At 35.0% G+C, this 18,489-nt stretch overlaps 1 protein-coding gene across 2 annotated transcripts; it reads left to right on the top strand.

The window, feature by feature from the left end:
* Positions 1-968: 968 nt before the first annotated feature.
* cd (peroxidasin homolog cardinal) lies at positions 969-18,052 on the top strand. Of its 2 annotated transcripts, none has more exons than XM_013321688.1 (14): positions 969-1,126; positions 6,320-6,471; positions 8,121-8,269; positions 10,327-10,564; positions 13,016-13,230; positions 13,361-13,531; positions 13,660-13,821; positions 13,957-14,175; positions 14,419-14,616; positions 14,981-15,117; positions 15,719-15,886; positions 16,027-16,265; positions 16,479-16,645; positions 16,802-18,052. In XM_013321688.1, the coding sequence occupies exons 2-14, from the start codon at positions 6,341-6,343 to the stop codon at positions 17,038-17,040; spliced, it is 2,433 nt and encodes an 810-aa protein (XP_013177142.1). In that variant the 5' UTR covers positions 969-1,126; positions 6,320-6,340; the 3' UTR covers positions 17,041-18,052. The 2 variants fall into 2 exon arrangements, with proteins under 2 accessions (XP_013177142.1, XP_013177141.1); XM_013321687.1 differs by lacking the exon at positions 969-1,126 and adding an exon at positions 2,963-3,129.
* Positions 18,053-18,489: the final 437 nt, after the last annotated feature.

Raw genomic sequence — 18,489 nt, forward strand, 5'->3', positions numbered from 1 at the left:
AAACAATTATACTTGCATATTTACACATTACATAATTTTCAATTTTAGTCAAAATAAGATAAATTCTGGCTCTGAGCTTTCGTGCAAGTTGCAATGTTCCGTAATAATTTTGATGGTAACGCTTTTCTTTGCATTTAATGTCACAGTATTACGTATGATGTTAATGAAACCATATCAAACTATAAAACCTTAATACTCCAATAAATCTTTTTCAAGAATCACATCCCAGATTTCTGATCGAGGCCACGTGCACAAGGGCGACCGAGTTGCGGTGAATAACCGCATTCAATAACAAGATTGTAGGCTGATACACTTCACATTCGATGTAAGCGTGAGTTTCTACTGCTGTACACCCATCCAAAGACGTCATAAAATGACTTCATTATTATCTTTGACAAGATAGAAACAACATTACATTTTTGTACAGTTGATACTACATGCAGTGGAATCTCACTATAACATGACGAAGTAGCGATATTTGAAAAAATGTTTTTTATTGTATTAATTATCTTTACATGTCATCTCAAATACTTGTAACGAATTAATTACTTTTTTAATGGCATGTTAATTTAGTATATTCCTGACGATAAATACATAGATTATTAGACCTGTCTACAGTTTCATAATGAAGATAGAACTATGCGTTCATGATTATATAAATATGGAGCTAGAGAGAAGAGTAACGTTTCTGTCTGCCTAATTTTAAAAACTTGAAAGTATATTTCTTAATCCATACAAAAACACCTCTCTCTCTCTCTGACAAACTAATTTTTATACAATCACGATAAACTTAATCCGCGTGTCAATTAATATATGACTAACATTGGGTTTCTGAAGTATACTTGGTGGGTATTTGTCGTGGTATATACTCTTGGCTACAAAGTTTCGAGTTAGTTACTAATCTGTTAAGTAGTATTTATACCACGATTAGGGAATCCTTATAATGAACCGCAGGGGGCTTCAAAAATATTTCGAAAACGACTTTAGTGCCGTCGCGACTTTTGTTTGAGCTGGTGGTGAGGCGAAGAACCAGTTTTAATGCATTTACTTGATGCCGTTCAAAAATATATTTTTTCCGTGATGTGGGACATGATTTTATAAAGTTAATTATTTGTGAAGCGCACAGGTGAGGATATTTCTTTTTCATTTATATTATTATTTCAAAATTAAAAACTGGTTTTAATTTATATACAAATTATTTTATAATCCCCAAATATGGTCAATGATATCGTATACCTATGTATCTCATCTAGAGCACGCATTTTTGAACACTCCACAACAGCTCCAAAACAGCTCCACAAGGAAAATGTTCATAATAGTTAGAACTACAGAGCTTAAAGGAAAGCTAAAAGCACCTTAGTTAGATGGTAATCTATTCAAATCCAGAAGAATAACAAGATTTTTTTTTAAATTGATAAAGAATTGAAGACGAGCATGTAAAACCCTAAGTTAAATCACGTCTGTGGCTTTTATTATTTTTCTGACGTGTAAGTTCATCTTCGCGGGCATCGCTAAAAGACTGGTCACAACATCCTTTCAACTTCTCTCGCTGTCCGTAGTAATAAAGTTGTTAAATACCGTTGTATAAGGTTTAACAATTAACGTTTTAAACAGCTTGCTTCCAAATAACAAGGAAAATAAAAGTTTTATGGTATGTTGCTAGATGTATCTATATGAAGTTCCATTACATTGAAAATAAAATCACACCATCTTTCGTCTAACTCACAATATAGTTACTAGTTAGAAGAAAGTGTATCCAAAAGAAATGGATGGCCGCAAGAAAACCACAATGCAGACGTATATGCAGAACTCACTAGAACAGAGTCGAGTTTAAAGTCTATTCGTGCTTGCTATGTAAATTTTTGTTTTTGAGGCTAGCAACACCGAACGATCGGATGCTTTTGCCTTACCGTTGCTACTTTAACTGTGATCTCTTGTGCCCAAACACCAGTTCAAAATATTTTTATTGTTTTTCAAAGAAAAAGAACAAGAAGATGTAATAGAAATCCACGATAACGTGATCAAATCTTTCCTATTACAGATCCAAGGCGAGTACAAAATGTAAAGGTTAACAACGTCTTTAGAATTTTAAATTTGATTTTTAAAATCGATACTTAAAAACGGAAAAATACACCTACATTTTACATATTTAAATAATTGTCCACGCGCTAAGGGCCTTCTCACACAATCTAATGATAAAGCAATTTATGTTAAGTAAGTTATAACAGGTTATAAAAATTCCTATATCGACATATTAACATATATTACACAACGATATGAAATAATTTTTCACAGAGTATATTGAAAATAATTTGTGTTTTAATAATTATTTAATCTTTTGTAAGATTCTGTATGCTAGAAAAACTATCACAATCGCGTGGCCATCTACATTCAGTTTTAGAATTAATATATTAATTGCAGAAGCGTTGCCTACCTTTAATCAGGGGATCCGACGGTCAAAAAAGGGATATTACTCTTTCTTATGCGTCCCCTACACCTCCAAATCCCCTTCCCATCATTTCCTTATATCAAAAGGATGGGAATGGCACGGGGACTAATAGAACTTCGGCACGCGCACTCATCAGACACGCCTGTCTTCTGTGTTGTCGTGGTATTTCACCGCTGGACACGGCCCATTCTTACACCCAACAAATATTGTTGTTGTGATTTAGAATCTCTCTATTTGAAACCTTACAATTATTTAGTTCTTGGCCTAATCGACATTCTACAAAAACGTATTTTAAGATGTACCTATTTATCTTTTAGCCAAACTAGTCGAGTTAGTTTTGCTGCGGCGATTTTTACCTTTTACTCGTTAGCCGGGTCTTTTAACCGGATGTCATAGCAACTTTAATATCTCAAGTCATTTTAATATAACAAGTATTTACTTAATCATTAATTAGATTTTAGTGTAATTAATCAGAATATTGTGGTGCCTCGAGTGGAAGTGAGCATAGTTAGTTAGGAAGATGTAGTTAGTTCTGTTAGAGACGCCGGGCGGCACGCGCGTCTGCCGGTCACGTGACAAAAAGCACGAGTCTACGACAACGAATTATTCAAATCGGTTTTTTTATAACCAATAAATTATCAACATATAAAATATTTCAATAGTCGTGGAAACATAGTAAAGTGAGTACATTAATACATTTGTCGTCTTTTATTTGAATAAATATTTATAATCAGCCAGAATTATTGAAATTCAAAAAGTATTTTTTATCTAACATAAAAAATATAAATCTCTATCAAAAACTTTTAAATATAAAGTCTGTGTTTTGTTTTTAATAGAATAGAATTTCTTATCCAATTGGAAAATATCTAAAAATTGCTATGGTAATTTTTATTCTTATTTAATTTAATAAGGGTTGTTTATGTAAATAAAAAACCTCGTTAGAGGATCAGAGTAAATCTTTAATAGATAAGCAATTTCCTGGGGGAAAGCAAGCTTAATAGCCTAATGAGCTCCTAAAATGGCCTCAGTGGCCATTCCAACGCTACTGTAGGAGTCCCGGAATATCGAAAATAACGAATTTAGACCAAATAAGGTCAATATTAACAAAAGACCTATTTTAATTATTTTTGACCTCATGTGTGTACGTCTGTATATATCACATAATAATTCTCACTTCCCTCTTCTTAAAAAAGACCAATCGCGTATCGGAAACAAATATCCATTTCAAAAAAAAAAATTACAAAATATGACGTAAGAATGAGTTTTGTCCCCCTCCCCTCTAAGATAAGAGCATATAGACATTTTCTTGGCCCCCCCACTGCCTACTCTTGCTGTCAATAAATGCTTTTGGCCAAATTAGAATTTAAAGGCTCCACCAGGTTCGGGCGTAATAAAATAAAATTAACTCAAGCCAGTACTTTTAGCAATTATTTAAAAGTTGTTTTTTTAATCTATGTTCATACATATAAGCTGTTGCTTTAGACTGTTCGCGTAGAATAAAAACAAACCGAACTACGAGTATTAGGAGCCTAACTGAAAATTATCTATGTTCCAAATTTATCGTAGTTTAGATCTGTTCAGCCGTTCTGTAGTTACGTGGTAAATAAAATCTATCCATCCGTCCATCCGAAATAAAGTTAATGAAATGTATAATATTAGCAACACAAGATTCTGATTATGTGTCCTAAAAAATGTAAACATGTAGTTGCAAGTAATTTGATTTGGTATACTTAAATCACTTAAAAATTATTTGTAACGTAATTTCACAATATCATAACAGGTTTTTGAGATTTCTCAACGTTTCCGAAGGGCCCTATAGCCACTTCAAAAACTTGTTTAAAAGTGTTTTACGGCTTTTATGTATAAATTAATTAGATATGTGTCTTAAATGACGCAAAGCGTCATTGTAACTGATTGTCAATGAGAAACAAAAAAAATGTAGCTTAAGTTATTCTCGCATACATCAGTTGACTCTAAATTCCAGTAAAATCTTCGAAAATTCCCGTCAAATTGTTCCAGCCGTTTCTGAGATACCCGTAACCGCGAATTTGTGAACAGACAGGCAGAAAGATGAAAATTAAAATAAAACATTTTTTGTAACAAGCATCAAAAAAACATTTATTTTTTCCGGGTTCCGTAAATCGAAAGGATAAAAACAGAACCCTTATAGGATCACTTTGTTGTCCGTCCGTCTATCTGTCAAGGCCCTTTTTTTATAAATAAAAATCTTTGAATTTTGGATATGTATTTAAAAACATATATATCCAGTTAAGTAATTGATTGTTGCACAACTCTATTATAAAATGTTGAAAAGATGTGAGTTTTATTCGTTAAATTAATGTGGATTTTCACTGCCGAAGCATTTGTAGCAAAATATATAGACATCCCTCTCAATCTCTTTGAAAAAATAAAGACAATAAAATGTTTTATAATATTTTATCGGCTGTAGAAACTCGTGGTAAAAGCAATTACTTGTAAATATTTTAGTGATATTTATCAATTTAATAATGTACTTTTACAATTTAATAGATTTATTGCATTTATAAATTTTCCTAACAGATAAGAAACGAGACAATGAAAAAATCTTCACACTGAGTTCAATAGACAAATTTGACTTCTATAATAAAAAAAACCTTAATAGAATTTCTTGAGTAATATCGATTTATTTCTTAACTAGACGTTTTATATTATTGTTTTGTGATTTATTTGTTTAAATATATCGTTTTTATTGCAGCAATATAGAATATAATGAAATAACACATCAATGGTTTCTCGAATTTTAACACAATAAGTAAAGATAATTCTTTTACTCTTGCTTCTAATGTTATGTTGTGAATTTGAGATTATAGTTAATAAACGTAGAGACGTAGAGTCTGTTGAGTTCACTTGTTTATTCTTCAAACAGCTCTCCTTTCAAAATATCCTTCAATTTAATTGTGTTTTGTAATCATCGTCAGCCAGTTATACGTCCCCACTGAGGGGCTCAGAGCCGACCCTAAGTATGATAGTCAACCACGGTGACCCACTGAGGTTTGGTAGACTTTACACAGATTCTGAATTTCTTTGCCGAAATATTCATGTTGTATCAAGAAGTTTGACTTCATCGTAAAAATGTCGGATAAATGTACACATGTAAACCAAAAATCGAAAAACACATTGGTACAATGCGGGCTTCAAACGCAAGACCTGCAGATTACAAGTCAAATGAGTCACAGATGCTCCGTGTTGTGTGTGATGTGACGTACTAATGATAAAAAAAACCTTTAATTAAACTAAGTCTTTTATTTGGTTTGAACCATTAGTGAAATCACATTTTAAATGTACAATTAATAAAAAAATATTTGTTACACATAAAAAAGTTTTTTTCTAATAAGTGACACGTTCACTAACGAATGCTCGTGGGAAATATTTATGTATTATTAATTGCTTGCACCGTTTAAATACAAATACAATAATAAGGTCAAGCACCTCAGATTGTTTTGGTTTTTTGACTGTGAATGAACCTGCTCTGTCGTGCTGTACAACAAGCAACCAACTATTGCCATCCCAAAAAATACAAAAAAATAAATTGTAATTCCACATGACCGAAGTGAAGTTGGCTACTCTGGGTAGCGCATGTACACTCGCTAAGAAAATGTTTTTGTGACGCACACCGACATTTAGCTTGTTTTATGATTGTTAACGAACAGAGTCAATAAAGGCATATCAATTAAATTATCAATAAATCTATATCAAATTTAAAAGAATTTTTGTTAATTTTTCCAGTCCATTTAATTATTTCTACATTAAAAATAATTCCAATACTGAATGTAATAAAAATAAAGAGTAATTTAGAGGTAATAGTATAAATTAGCGTTTTGTTTGCGACAGAGGATCAAGGGTTGAAGGAGCATGCAGCGCACGCCGAGCACGTCGGAGCGCACGCCGCTCGTGCAGCCCGCATACGTGTTCGAGTCCAGCATATCACGCAGCTACCAGAAGCGCCTGCGCAACTTTCAATGCTTCGTCTGCATTGTCCTAATGTAAGTACACAACTCACGTAGTAAAATAGCCAGCACTTGTATTCTTATTTCCCTTGCCAGCCCTTGTATTAACATCAGATTAATTTATCTATTACCCTTGAAATATAAACCCTGTGAAAATTCTGACTTCTTTTGCAGTTTTGTACAATCGCGCTGCCAACAATTGTTATTAAGAAAGTTAACTCCGTATGTGTAGTTAAGTCAGTCATTTTAAAAATTTCCTGGAATTTGTCTATATGTTTAAAAAAAATTCGTTTGTGAAAATATAAAGTTAAAAAAATACTAACACTTTTATTTGTGACAGTACAGACGATATTGAGATGAGATTACAATTACCCCTAGGAGTTATATTTTAGGATGAATAGATGGAGTAACTCTTAACATATCCAGTGACGTAAAAACATCATATCATTTATAAATCGATTAAATTGTACTTATTAAATTAAAGTGATGCGCGTGCCATTAATGGAGCTAAGAAGTTAAGATTTGTCTTATCTTATGTTTAAAATATAAATAAAATTAACATAAACAATTTTAATGGTAAACAGTTAATTTTTTGTTTAAAAAAAATGTTGATGTTTCCTGTCCTATTAGATAGATAGGTATCATTAACGATCAAGATAAAGATTATCGTCAACAAATTATAATGTACCAACTATTGCCCGCGACTACGTCTGCGTAAAATTGAATTTATAATGTTTCTTCAGATCCCAAGATCTAAAAAAATACGCGCACGCTGAAGCAAAACCTTTTGCACTATCCAACCGTTTCCGAGATTTTCCAGAACCAACGCAAATTTAATTTTATATAAAGACCGGCACGAGCTGGACGTCCATCTTAATAATTTGTGAACATCAAAAAACATCAAACCATTTTAAATAATAAATTATAGCAGTAAAATTTTACCATACTGCTTTGTAATTCAAATTAAGGATTGAATAAATGTTGCTTAATTAATTAAATTAGAACTTTTGCTACCGCACATGGATGTAATATAGAAAAAAATAGTAAACACGATGTAATTGCGTTGCTGATAATGAAAAAGCAATTTTTAAAATTTTTGTCTGTCTGTCCGCAAAGAAGAACAAACGGGGTTCCGGGGAATCAGAAACAATTGGACCGATTTTGCCAAGAAGGCAGCTGATGTCCGCGAGAATATTATTGACTTTTTTTTCTGCGGTAACCAAGTCGCGGACGAACGGTAGTACCTAAATAATCTATTAGTGAACATGCGTCATATAAAACTAGCCTAAAGTTAAAACAACCTGAATTAATTCATAAAATGCATTTTAGATTAAATTAAAGTTGTAAGTTAATAAAGTGCATTGGGATGATAATAACTAAATATTCCATTCCGTTAAGTAAACAACACACGACTTGTATTTTTTAACTTTTACTTTTGCATTTAGTTTCGTAATCTGAACTTGTTTACATTTACATTTTGACCTTCAAAATAATACGTTAAAAATGAAATAAAATTTTTAAATAAAACTTAAAGAAGATAGTTATGTTTATTCTACTACTACATAAAAAAATTCTTAATGGATAAAATCACCGTCGCACTGCCGCCGAACCGTCGCCGAACCGCCGAGACAATGTGGAATTGCTCTAAGGCGAAACCAAACACTAACATTCTTTGTATTTACCAGTGTGCTGCTATCTGTGACGCTGCTGGTCACTGTGGGCTACAACCTGGGCTTGGAGACCAGCGCATTGGAAAATGAACAGGCCAGCGATGACAACACGACCCTGCCACCCACACTACTGCCTCTTCTCACAATGACATGGCCATTATCAGGTATAACTTCAGGCACCTAAACACTAATTTGTTCAGTGCCATACAAACATATTGGCGGTTTTTCTTTTATAATGTCTATTTTATGTTGCTCACAACTCCGTCCTCGCGGAATTATAAAACTTAATAAGTAGCCTATGCCTTCTAGAGACTATGTTCTATATCAAATTTCATTAAGATATGTTATGCCGTTCAGGAGATACCTTCTAGCAAACATCCATCCACCCATCTAAATTTTTCCATTATTATTATATTAACGGTTGGCCTCGACTTGCTCAGCGCAGAGTTTATAAAAGTAGCCTGTGGTGTGCCTGTGTATGTACATCAGGTATTTTCTCATCGAAATCGGTCCAATTCCTGAGATGACCCGGAACTAACGAACTGTCAGACAGATAGATAGACGGACAAAATTTGAAATATTGATTTTTCGTTACTAGCAACTCAAATATACATCTATTGTACGAAATAAGATGTTTATTGCAGTGTCTGTATGTAACAGGCACTCGAATTTTGTGACTATGTATACATTATGACACATTTAACACTTCCTTGTTTTCTGCTTTTTTTTCTATTTAATCACAACATCGTATTTAAATTTATTTATAGATTTTGATTTAAATTTTTCTGATTGTGGCCTCTGATTGTATATTGACGTCAATGCTAATTTCTCGAATAATCTCACTAAAATGCCTAATTCTAAATAAAAATTATGTACCCAAGTATAAATATATTCAAAAATCTTTAAAAAAATTAACATAACTCTGACGTAGAAAGTTTCATAATCTTTATATATATATAATTCTTATGTGAGTGTGTCTGTCAGTGAACTTCTCTCAAACGACTGGACCGATTTTGATGAAATTTTTTGTGTGTGTTCAAGGGGATCTGGGAATGGTTTAGATTCACAATTTTCATCAAATATTAACTTCATATTAATTTATTCAAATTAAAGACGTGTAGACAGGACAACGTCTGTCGGGTCCGCTAGTATTTCTATATGTTTGTGTTAGGTATATCTGACATAGAATAAAGATATGTCTGTTTATATATTCAATGAGAGAACACAGTCATTTTAATACAAGTAATTCTATTATAAAAATTCTTATCTTTTTCATTCATTGAATTTATCCTCACTCGCTGTTAACACAACGCACAAGACACAAAATACAATACTTATTAAAAAAAATAACAAATGGATATTCAGATAATGTACATCTAGATAATTTTATTCCAAAATAATTTAAAAAAACTTCTATGTCGTTACATAAAAATTAACACTATTAAATAAAACATCAACAAATCGTTAATATTACATTAAAAATTATAAATTCTAAAAACAAGTGTAGTTAAAAACACAAAAAAAAATAATAAAAGAGAACGCAGATAGAATTAAATTAATATAGAGAAAATGTATATATTTACATTGGTTAAATTTTAAGCATTCAAAAAAAGCTACAAAGGACAATTTTGATTTTTGTACCGTGAAGTTGTTCAGAACCAAAAAAACTCTGCATTAGGCAGAGGCCTTGAATAAAAGATAAACAAAAAAAATACAAATTACGCATTAACGCCTCCACTTTACGTCCAGTATTTGTTCTATCGTATGACACATTTTTTTTAATTTATTAATTTAAATAGCCGACACGCGCTAAAAACTGGTTGTGTCGACCTTCTTGTTACATGTCAAAAAAAATCCTCGTGAATAAGAAAAAGAATCCTAATTGATATAAAATCTTTCTAGATGTAAAAAAAAAGGTTTTAATGGTTACATTTTTTTTAGTAGAAGCTCAATGAACCGTAAATTCATAGCAAGCACTATTTCGTCCGTCAACTTTATTTAAATACGACAGTTTTTTGTGACCAATTTTTTGTTGTCAAATGAAATGGATTTTTAAGCGACATTTCTTTTCAATATTACATAGCTAATAATGTCTTTACGATATAGCACAATATTTTATTCAATTTAAGTGTGTTTCGCAATTCATATATGTCACTAGGGATTGAAAGAAACATAATTTTAACTTGCACTTTTAGCACTGATGACAAACAAATGATTACAGGAAAGCCATCGGCAGCATGGATGAACGAGCATCCAAGCAGCGAGGCCGTGGCTTCAGCTGTGACCGCTGGACAGGAGGCACTCGCAGCCCGGAGAAAGCTGGAGTCCGTGCTGGTGCCCCTGTCCATGGACACGCCAGCAGCGCGGGCACAGCGCGCAGCTGCCACCTCCGCCGCCGTCAAGCCGTTAGCAGAGGCCGCATTTGCTGCCGAACACGCCACCAGGGTCCTTGCCAATGGGTACGTACATACACTTCCCACTTAGGATTAATCCCTTAGTGTTACGCAATTGATCATTTTTACATTTTCAAAATCAATTTTAATATAATTATAAAGCAATCCTTTAATGTAATTATTATACAAAATTAACTTTATCTAATTATTTACATGAAATAAGTATTAAACATGTTAATAACAATATATTTTGGAAATCCAAGCGGAATGATAATTTCTACAGAGATCAGTTTTAAAAATGATGTAGGTATATAAATGAACAGACAATGTTCCAATTCTAGGTTATTAGTGCACATCGACAAACTTCCTTTACATTACCTCAATTAGAGATCACAATTAGAACATGAAGATCACATGAGCACATGAACACAGAGCAAATGTCGATATTAGATACGAGATTAGCTCTTTTTCACATACTAAGATGATCAATTTCAAAACTTTTAAAAACAAAAATCTAACTGCGAGTAACATTTTATGCATGAAAATATTATTCATTTAATTTTTTTTAATTTAGACTATTACTTAAGTATCTTTATTTAAAGTTTGCGTGATTCGTTTTAAAATATATTGTTAATCTTAAGTCAAGCAATTCTCAAGTTACAGTTAAGAAGCAGTAAGAGAGCTGCAGCTACTTAATCTTGTTAGACTTAACCGCTTTCTTGTAAGCTGCTTACTTAGTATATGTGTTTCCTTATGTCTTTAAACATATTCATTTTTAAAACACCTCATACATATCCACGTATCTGTCAGAATGTTGTATAGTTTTTTAAAAAGGAAATAAAAATATGAACACATTTTAATAAGCGGCCGCGACTTCGTCACCAATTAAAGAATGTTTGAACAATACAACAATGAAAATTATCTTTTGAAATGAACTTTATTAGTGAACTTATTTTCCTTTATCAAAGCTTTACTTTCATACTAAATGAATGTTATCTTACTAATATTATAAATGAGGGATCGATGGATGTTTCTTAGACGGTATCACAAGAAAGAGATCAATACGTCTCGCTCAAATTTGGTATAGATGTAGAAAACATAGATTGGAAGAACACATAGGCTATTTATTGAGTTTTTTTTAATTTCGCGGACCGAGTCGCGGGCGACAGCTAGTTTTAACCAAAGTATACAGTACGCTACTGGTATGTGAGAAATATTGGTTATACACCACGAATATCATATTACATGATCTCACAATGTAACCCTAACCTATAATACTGCGGTCTCAAGCAATTCACACACGAATGAACAATCAAATTGACAAAGACGGCTAAATATTGTTTGTTCAAGACTAGCTGCTGCCCGCGATATCGTCCACGCGAAATTTAAAAAACTTAATTAGTAACCTTCCAGACTATTTTCTATATGTATGTCAAATTTCTACGAGGTCCGTTCAGCCGTTCTGGAGATAACTTCAAACAAACATCCATCCATCTAAACATTCGCATTTATAATATTAGTAAGATAATTTTAAATACAATCGATTTAAGAATAAAGAATTCTTTCTATAAGTATGGATGTTCTTTTGATGTTCTCTTTGTCTATCTATCTCTATAGCTTTGAAGAGTAATCTTCACATAGTGAGGGACTTCATTACTCATAACATAATATAAAAGTGCAAACAACAGTCATATGTTGGTTTGTGTATTGTTCACTAAGGACTGAGGACTCGCAGTAATGAGCTTAGCTTTCTTGCTGTGTTGAATATGTGAGAAGTTATAACATGTAGGGTCTTATAAAACAATAAGACAATATTTCAAATACATTTTTATCCCAGTTTAAAAAGGAGGTTATCAATTCGTCTTATTTTCTTTTTTTATGTGCATTACCGCGTAACTCCGTCCCTGGTGCTTCGATTTTGATTTTTTTTTTGATCGAAAGGTTTTTAGCTTAAATATACGTCAATCTTTATACCATGACAATAATGCATGACGCGGATTTTTGACAATTTGACAAATATGACAAATGAGTAACCTTGCGAAATGACTTCTTGACCAGTAAATAAATAATTGCCGTTGAAAGGGTTAAAACACATGTTCGACTAAACAATGTCTAACTATATTTTATTCAGGTAGTTTCTAATATTTAATGGACTAAAATACAATATCAGGAAATGAGTTGCCTTACTCGGCGATTGTTAGATTAGGTTAAGTAGATTTAGTATTGGGCAATGCGGTGGCGAGTGGCGATAGAGTCGACGTGTGAAACCAAATAGTACGGTAAGCCGAGACCGCGTCTGGCTTCGTCTCCGATGCCGCTGTCGCTATCGAACTACACCGAAATATGAGACACTTTTAATCCTAATATATTATAGAACTTTATAGATTATAGTCTTTTAATCGTTAAACATTGTCTGAATGAATAATTTCCATGTTGGTAGTACCGTTTTCAGTTACTTTATATTACACACTTTCTACTCATAACATTTATAGAAATTCTCCAATGTTTGTATTTCAGTACGGACCCTTCAATGAGAGAGGGTGGCGTTGGCGTAGGCCTCGCTACCAACGGGTCGTTTGCGGAGCCCGCCTACTGCAGACCTCCTACTGAGCCTTGCGTGATGTCCAAGTACCGCACACTAGATGGCACATGTAACAATCTCAACAATCCTCTCACTTGGGGCGTCTCAAATACACCGTTCAGAAGAGTACTTCCGCCTGATTACGGAGATGGTGAGGATTTATTTTTATTCAATCTACACTATTGCTATTATATTTGCGCAGGCGTTAATGAAATTGGATCCTCAATAATACTAGCTGCTGTTATCAAGAATGATGAGATCATGAGTTTGTTGTTCCTCAGGGATCAGTTCCCCTCGCAAGGGTGTGGGCGGCGCGGAGCTGCCGAGTGCTCGCGATGTGAGTGTGACGGTGCACCGGCCGAGCTACGCACACGACACCACATTCACGGTGATGCTGGCGGTGTGGGGACAGTTCGTCGACCATGACATCACCGCCACTGCACTCAGCAAGGGTCAGTATCTCACTCGTAGTATAGGAAACAAAAAAAAACAAATGATTCTTAGAACAGAGAGAGAGAACTTATGCCCAGAATATGTCTTTTTTATGTTCTTTAATGAAGTTTTCTCTGTAACTATCTAGGTGAGAACAGCAGTGCACTGTCGTGCTGTGCGCCGGACGCCGAGCTGACCCACCCGGAGTGCTTCCCGGTGCGGCTGGACGTGGAGGACCCCTTCTACCAGGACTACAACCTCACCTGCATGGAGTTCGTCAGGTCCGCACCCGCACCCACCTGCCATTTTGGTAAGACTAAAACTTCGCGCAAGAAAACGATCAATTCTTAAAATTTTCTGAACAGACGTCACGATCATACAACTTATAAAAGGCAGTTTCAAGTCTAGGAATGCTTCAGTTATCAGGCGATCCTTTGGTGTCCAGGTGTAAGACAGCAGTTGAACCAGGCGACAGCGTTCATCGACGCGTCCACAGTGTACAGCTTCACGGAGTCCAAGGCGACGCAGCTGCGGCTGGGCGTCGCGGGACAACTCAAGATGCTCAAGATCGGACCCTGGGAACTGCTGCCTCCCTCCACGGATCCCAACGACGGCTGCAACACTGTCGAGATGACTGCAAAGGGACGATATTGCTTCGAGTCGGGTCAGTATATATGAGGTGACCAAATCGTAGAATTGATCACGTTACAACGCGGTATATTTTGCGCTCGACCAGGTTACTTACATATTATAGCGAATTAATTCGTTTTGTAACTTTTAAAAATTCAATTTATTACAAAGAAATATAGATGATTCGTCGACTTAATTTTTGAAGTCTGGTAGAGAGGTGGCTCCAGTCGCAGTCACAATGTGACAGCAGTTAAGATAGAGTGACTACTTTTGGCAGGCGACGACAGAGCGAACGAGAACCTGCACCTGACGACGATGCACCTGGTGTGGGCGCGACAACACAACCGCGTGGCGAGCTCGCTGGCCACCCTCAACCCCGCCTGGGACGACACCACCCTCTACCACGAGGCGCGCCGCATCCTCGCCGCCCAGATGCAGCACATCACGTACGCAGAGTTCCTGCCCGCTGTGCTCGGTAACTCTGCTCACACCAAATTACTTGCTAGATACATATCATCTTCACACTTTGCTAGCCTCTGTCAAATTTTTACAAGGTTCCAAATATGTACGTTCTTACATTTCTTTATTAAATTGTGAATCTTTACCATTTTTCTGCTATCACAAAACTCCGCAGGGTGTTACCTGGACTATGCAAAACTTCTGTAAAGGTCCTGGGATTTGGGAACCGATTTAAATAACCGACTTGTTAACTTCAACTAAGAAGATTCTCCTTTCTTGTCTCGTATAGACTTGTAAAATTATATTCAGATTTTCTTCTATACTTAGTCCATTTCATTCAACAATGGCATATGTATATTGTAACCTTAACGCTACCTCAGGTATGGACGTGATGTGGGCGCTGAACCTGACCCTGCAGACGGAGGGGTACACCAGCGCATACGACCCCTCAATGGACCCCTCCATCGCCAACCACTTCTCCGCCGCCGCTTTCAGATTTGCTCACACATTGCTGCCGGTAAGATTATATACACAAACAGACTGACTAAATCATTAAATATGTATTTTATATGACTCGCTTATATAAAAACGTGGTAATCTTTTTTAATTGGTTTATAAATGTTGTCTTTATTAAGAACGCACGTTACATTTAGAACACGTACGTACATGTTATGATTTCTCATGACGAAAAAACTAATTCGGATTCGTTAGGAATGCTATTAGCGGTTATTCTTATATACAACGTTACATTGGCACGAAGTCAACTCGACGCGCTTCACTCTCGAGACACAAATAATATTTGTAAACATATACAGACAGTCTTATTTGTAAGGAAAGTAATAAATTATGTATTGTGTCACGTTCAACAAACATGTCTCCTACACTGTACACAATTGATGCAGATATTATTTTTAAACATGCAACTGCTTTACGATAACCTTATGAACTTGCGCTCTACTGCGCACTCACACAGGACATGCACGGAATAACATTTCATCAGATATTTTCATATCCTACCAACATTTGTGCAGCATCTATCCTATGTTACTGTTTACATTTACCTGATGAGGGAACAGTTACTTCCATATATCGAATGAGTGATGAAGTGGCTGGTGCAGGGTCTGATCCGGAACGTGGACGCGGCGAACGGCACAGTGAACTACGTGCACCTGCACGAGATGTTGTTCAACCCGTACGCGCTGTACCTCGCCCGCGGCGCCACCTCCTCCGTCTCCTCCGCCATCAACACGCCCGTCCACAGTGTCGACCCTCACGTCACCACTGAGGTAACTGCAGCTCCAGCTGCACCATGTTGTCACCGACTGATCTATTATTCCCACTGATGAATTCAGGAAACAATATTTAAAGTAATAAACTATAATGTTTTGCCAGATTCATTTCAATATTTTATTTTGTTCGTTCCCAGCTCAGCAACCACTTATTCGAGCGTCCATTAGTAGTAAACATATCCTCGGTGCCGGTGAAGAAGCCCGGCCCCTGCGGCCTGGACCTCATCTCGCTGAACATCCAGCGCGGTCGGGACCACGGCCTGCCCTCCTACCCCGCCTGGAGGGAGCACTGCGGTCTCTCCAGACCGAAGACCTTTGAAGACCTCAACGAGATATTCGATGAATTGTCACTCAGTCGGATTTGCAAGATTTATAAGTAATTTTGCATTTTATTGTAAATTTTATAGAGTCCTTCGCCATTTCGACCCAGTGCTAAACTTGGAGCTCCCTCAGATGTTATCCAACGACTAGACCTCGACCACTCGGCCCTCCCAAGCATGTACTCAATAGACGATAATAGATAATTCCCAATATATTGATGATGATCTTGTAATGTAAACTGAGTGTAAATGAGGACTGTATGATGTAGCAATGTGGACGACATCGACCTGTACACGGGCGCGCTGGCGGAGCAGCCGCACGGCCGGCTCCTCGGACCTACCCTGACTTGTCTGCTGGCTGACCAGTTCTTAAGGCTCAAGATCGGCGACCGCTTCTGGTACGAGACCGACGACCCACAAGTCTCCTTCACTATGGGTAAGTTATCGCTTTGTCGAATAGCAGCATATAATTCCTCGTTATAAATTTATTTAAATAATAACTATACGCTTAAAAATTAACGTTAAATACCGTTATTATTATCTTTAGTTTTTCTTTGTGAATACGAAGGTTTTTGAAAAATTCTATTTTTAGAACAACTGCAAGAAATTAGGAAAACGACACTCGGAAGTGTTATCTGCGCGAATGAAGACTTGCTAGACCAGGCTCAGCCGAGAGTGATGGAGGCCCCGAGCGCCACCAACCCGCTGGTCGACTGCAAGGAACTACCGCAACCTGACTTCACACCTTGGAAAGTACCTGGACCCGTTTTGCCTGCTCCTAAAAAACCCTCAAAGAAAGACAAAAAAATAAAACCAAAAAAGTTATTGTAGTAAGATAATTTTATAATAAATTCCTGTTCTTTATCAGTTACGTAATTTATAAATGTTTTTATCATTTTCATTATTCCCTAAAGTGCCTTTTTCTATCTATACCGAAATAAATAAGCTGACTAAACTAGTTAAGTGGAAATAGACATTAAATGATGCGGGTTGAAAATGCTACATATAAAATAACCTACAAACTGCCTGTGATTGTAACATAATCGCTATAAGCCACTCTTGTATGTACCTAAACCTGTCTCAAGTTGTTACAAATACAACAGACGTTGAATTTTGAACCTTCATATTTGAGCGCCATTTAAAATATTGAATATCCTGTAAATATATCAATAAATAAAAGCACGGCTTGTATTCTATGGTAAATTAGCTGCATTTAATATTGTTAATAAGATATTATTTACACAGAAAAAAATTTATACCGAAATATCATTTCTTAATCTTACCTTTATTGCATCAGATGTTCGTTTTTATCATTTTTCATATTTCACGATAGATTATAAATTTTTGTATTATTATATTTTATTGATGTGAATGCAATCTGTGCCAAAACAATAACGTTATCTATAAGCGGCTATTTTTAGCAGCAGCTAATTTTAATTATAAAATAACGTAATGCAACTAGTTATTATAACGTTTTAAAATAACAGTTATTTTATTTCTGACAGTGATTTTAAGCGATTTAATGTTTTACTTATTTTTAGAAATAATTATAATTATATTAAATTTAGAGCCAGTTTGTTTGTGCTGTGATTTGCTTTGTTACCTTTGTGCATTTAGATTAGGAAGAATTTATTTGCTGTTTCTTTTGTAGTTGAAAGTTGCTTTTATAATGGCTTTTACAATAGTGTGTTTTGGCTTTAGTTGCATTTGACATTTTTTAATTAATGTTACATGAGATATAAATGAATGTTTTGAATTTTGTACGCTTTATTACCTATATCTTAGAATACTTTATAAAATATCTACGCTTACATTTTCATTACGAAATAAATTAAAAAGTTTGTCGCGCTCTGTATAAAAATGTTTAATTCAATTCAAATAAGATGAATATTGTGAATTTTAATAAATATGTTTGATTATTATAACGTTTTATTTGATAAGCTATCCTACCGAAATATTTTGGATTTTTGGACTGATCAACGAGACAATTGCTTAAAGCCAATTCATATTATTACCTGGCTCTTTATGAAACTTAATCAATTTGGATAACGACATAAACAAAATATAGAGTATCGCACAAAGTTCAGATTGTCTATGCCACATCAGAGTAAGTATACACTTAGTCCGGGGAAAAACGTTATACGCATACGTATCTCATAAAAGAGTTTGCTGTTGTTTTTGTTTACAAGGTCGCTCAGATTTCAATGAATCATTGCGAAAAATGTTTTTTTAATATTGTATATTATTTAAGTGAACACTCTTAAAAATATCCTCTCTCTT

The sequence above is a fragment of the Papilio xuthus genome, unplaced genomic scaffold (assembly GCF_000836235.2).
Source record: "Papilio xuthus unplaced genomic scaffold, Pxut_1.1 DF825946.1, whole genome shotgun sequence".
Taxonomy (NCBI): Eukaryota; Metazoa; Arthropoda; class Insecta; order Lepidoptera; family Papilionidae; genus Papilio; species Papilio xuthus.

Coding starts and splice junctions, on each gene's coding strand:
- cd (XM_013321688.1), top strand. CDS start 6,341: ATGCAGCGCACGCCGAGCACGTCGGAGCGCACGCCGCTCGTGCAGCCC. Junction 13,532..13,659: donor CGCCACTGCACTCAGCAAGG/GTCAGTATCTCA, acceptor GTAACTATCTAG/GTGAGAACAGCAGTGCACTG. Junction 16,646..16,801: donor ACAAGTCTCCTTCACTATGG/GTAAGTTATCGC, acceptor TTCTATTTTTAG/AACAACTGCAAGAAATTAGG.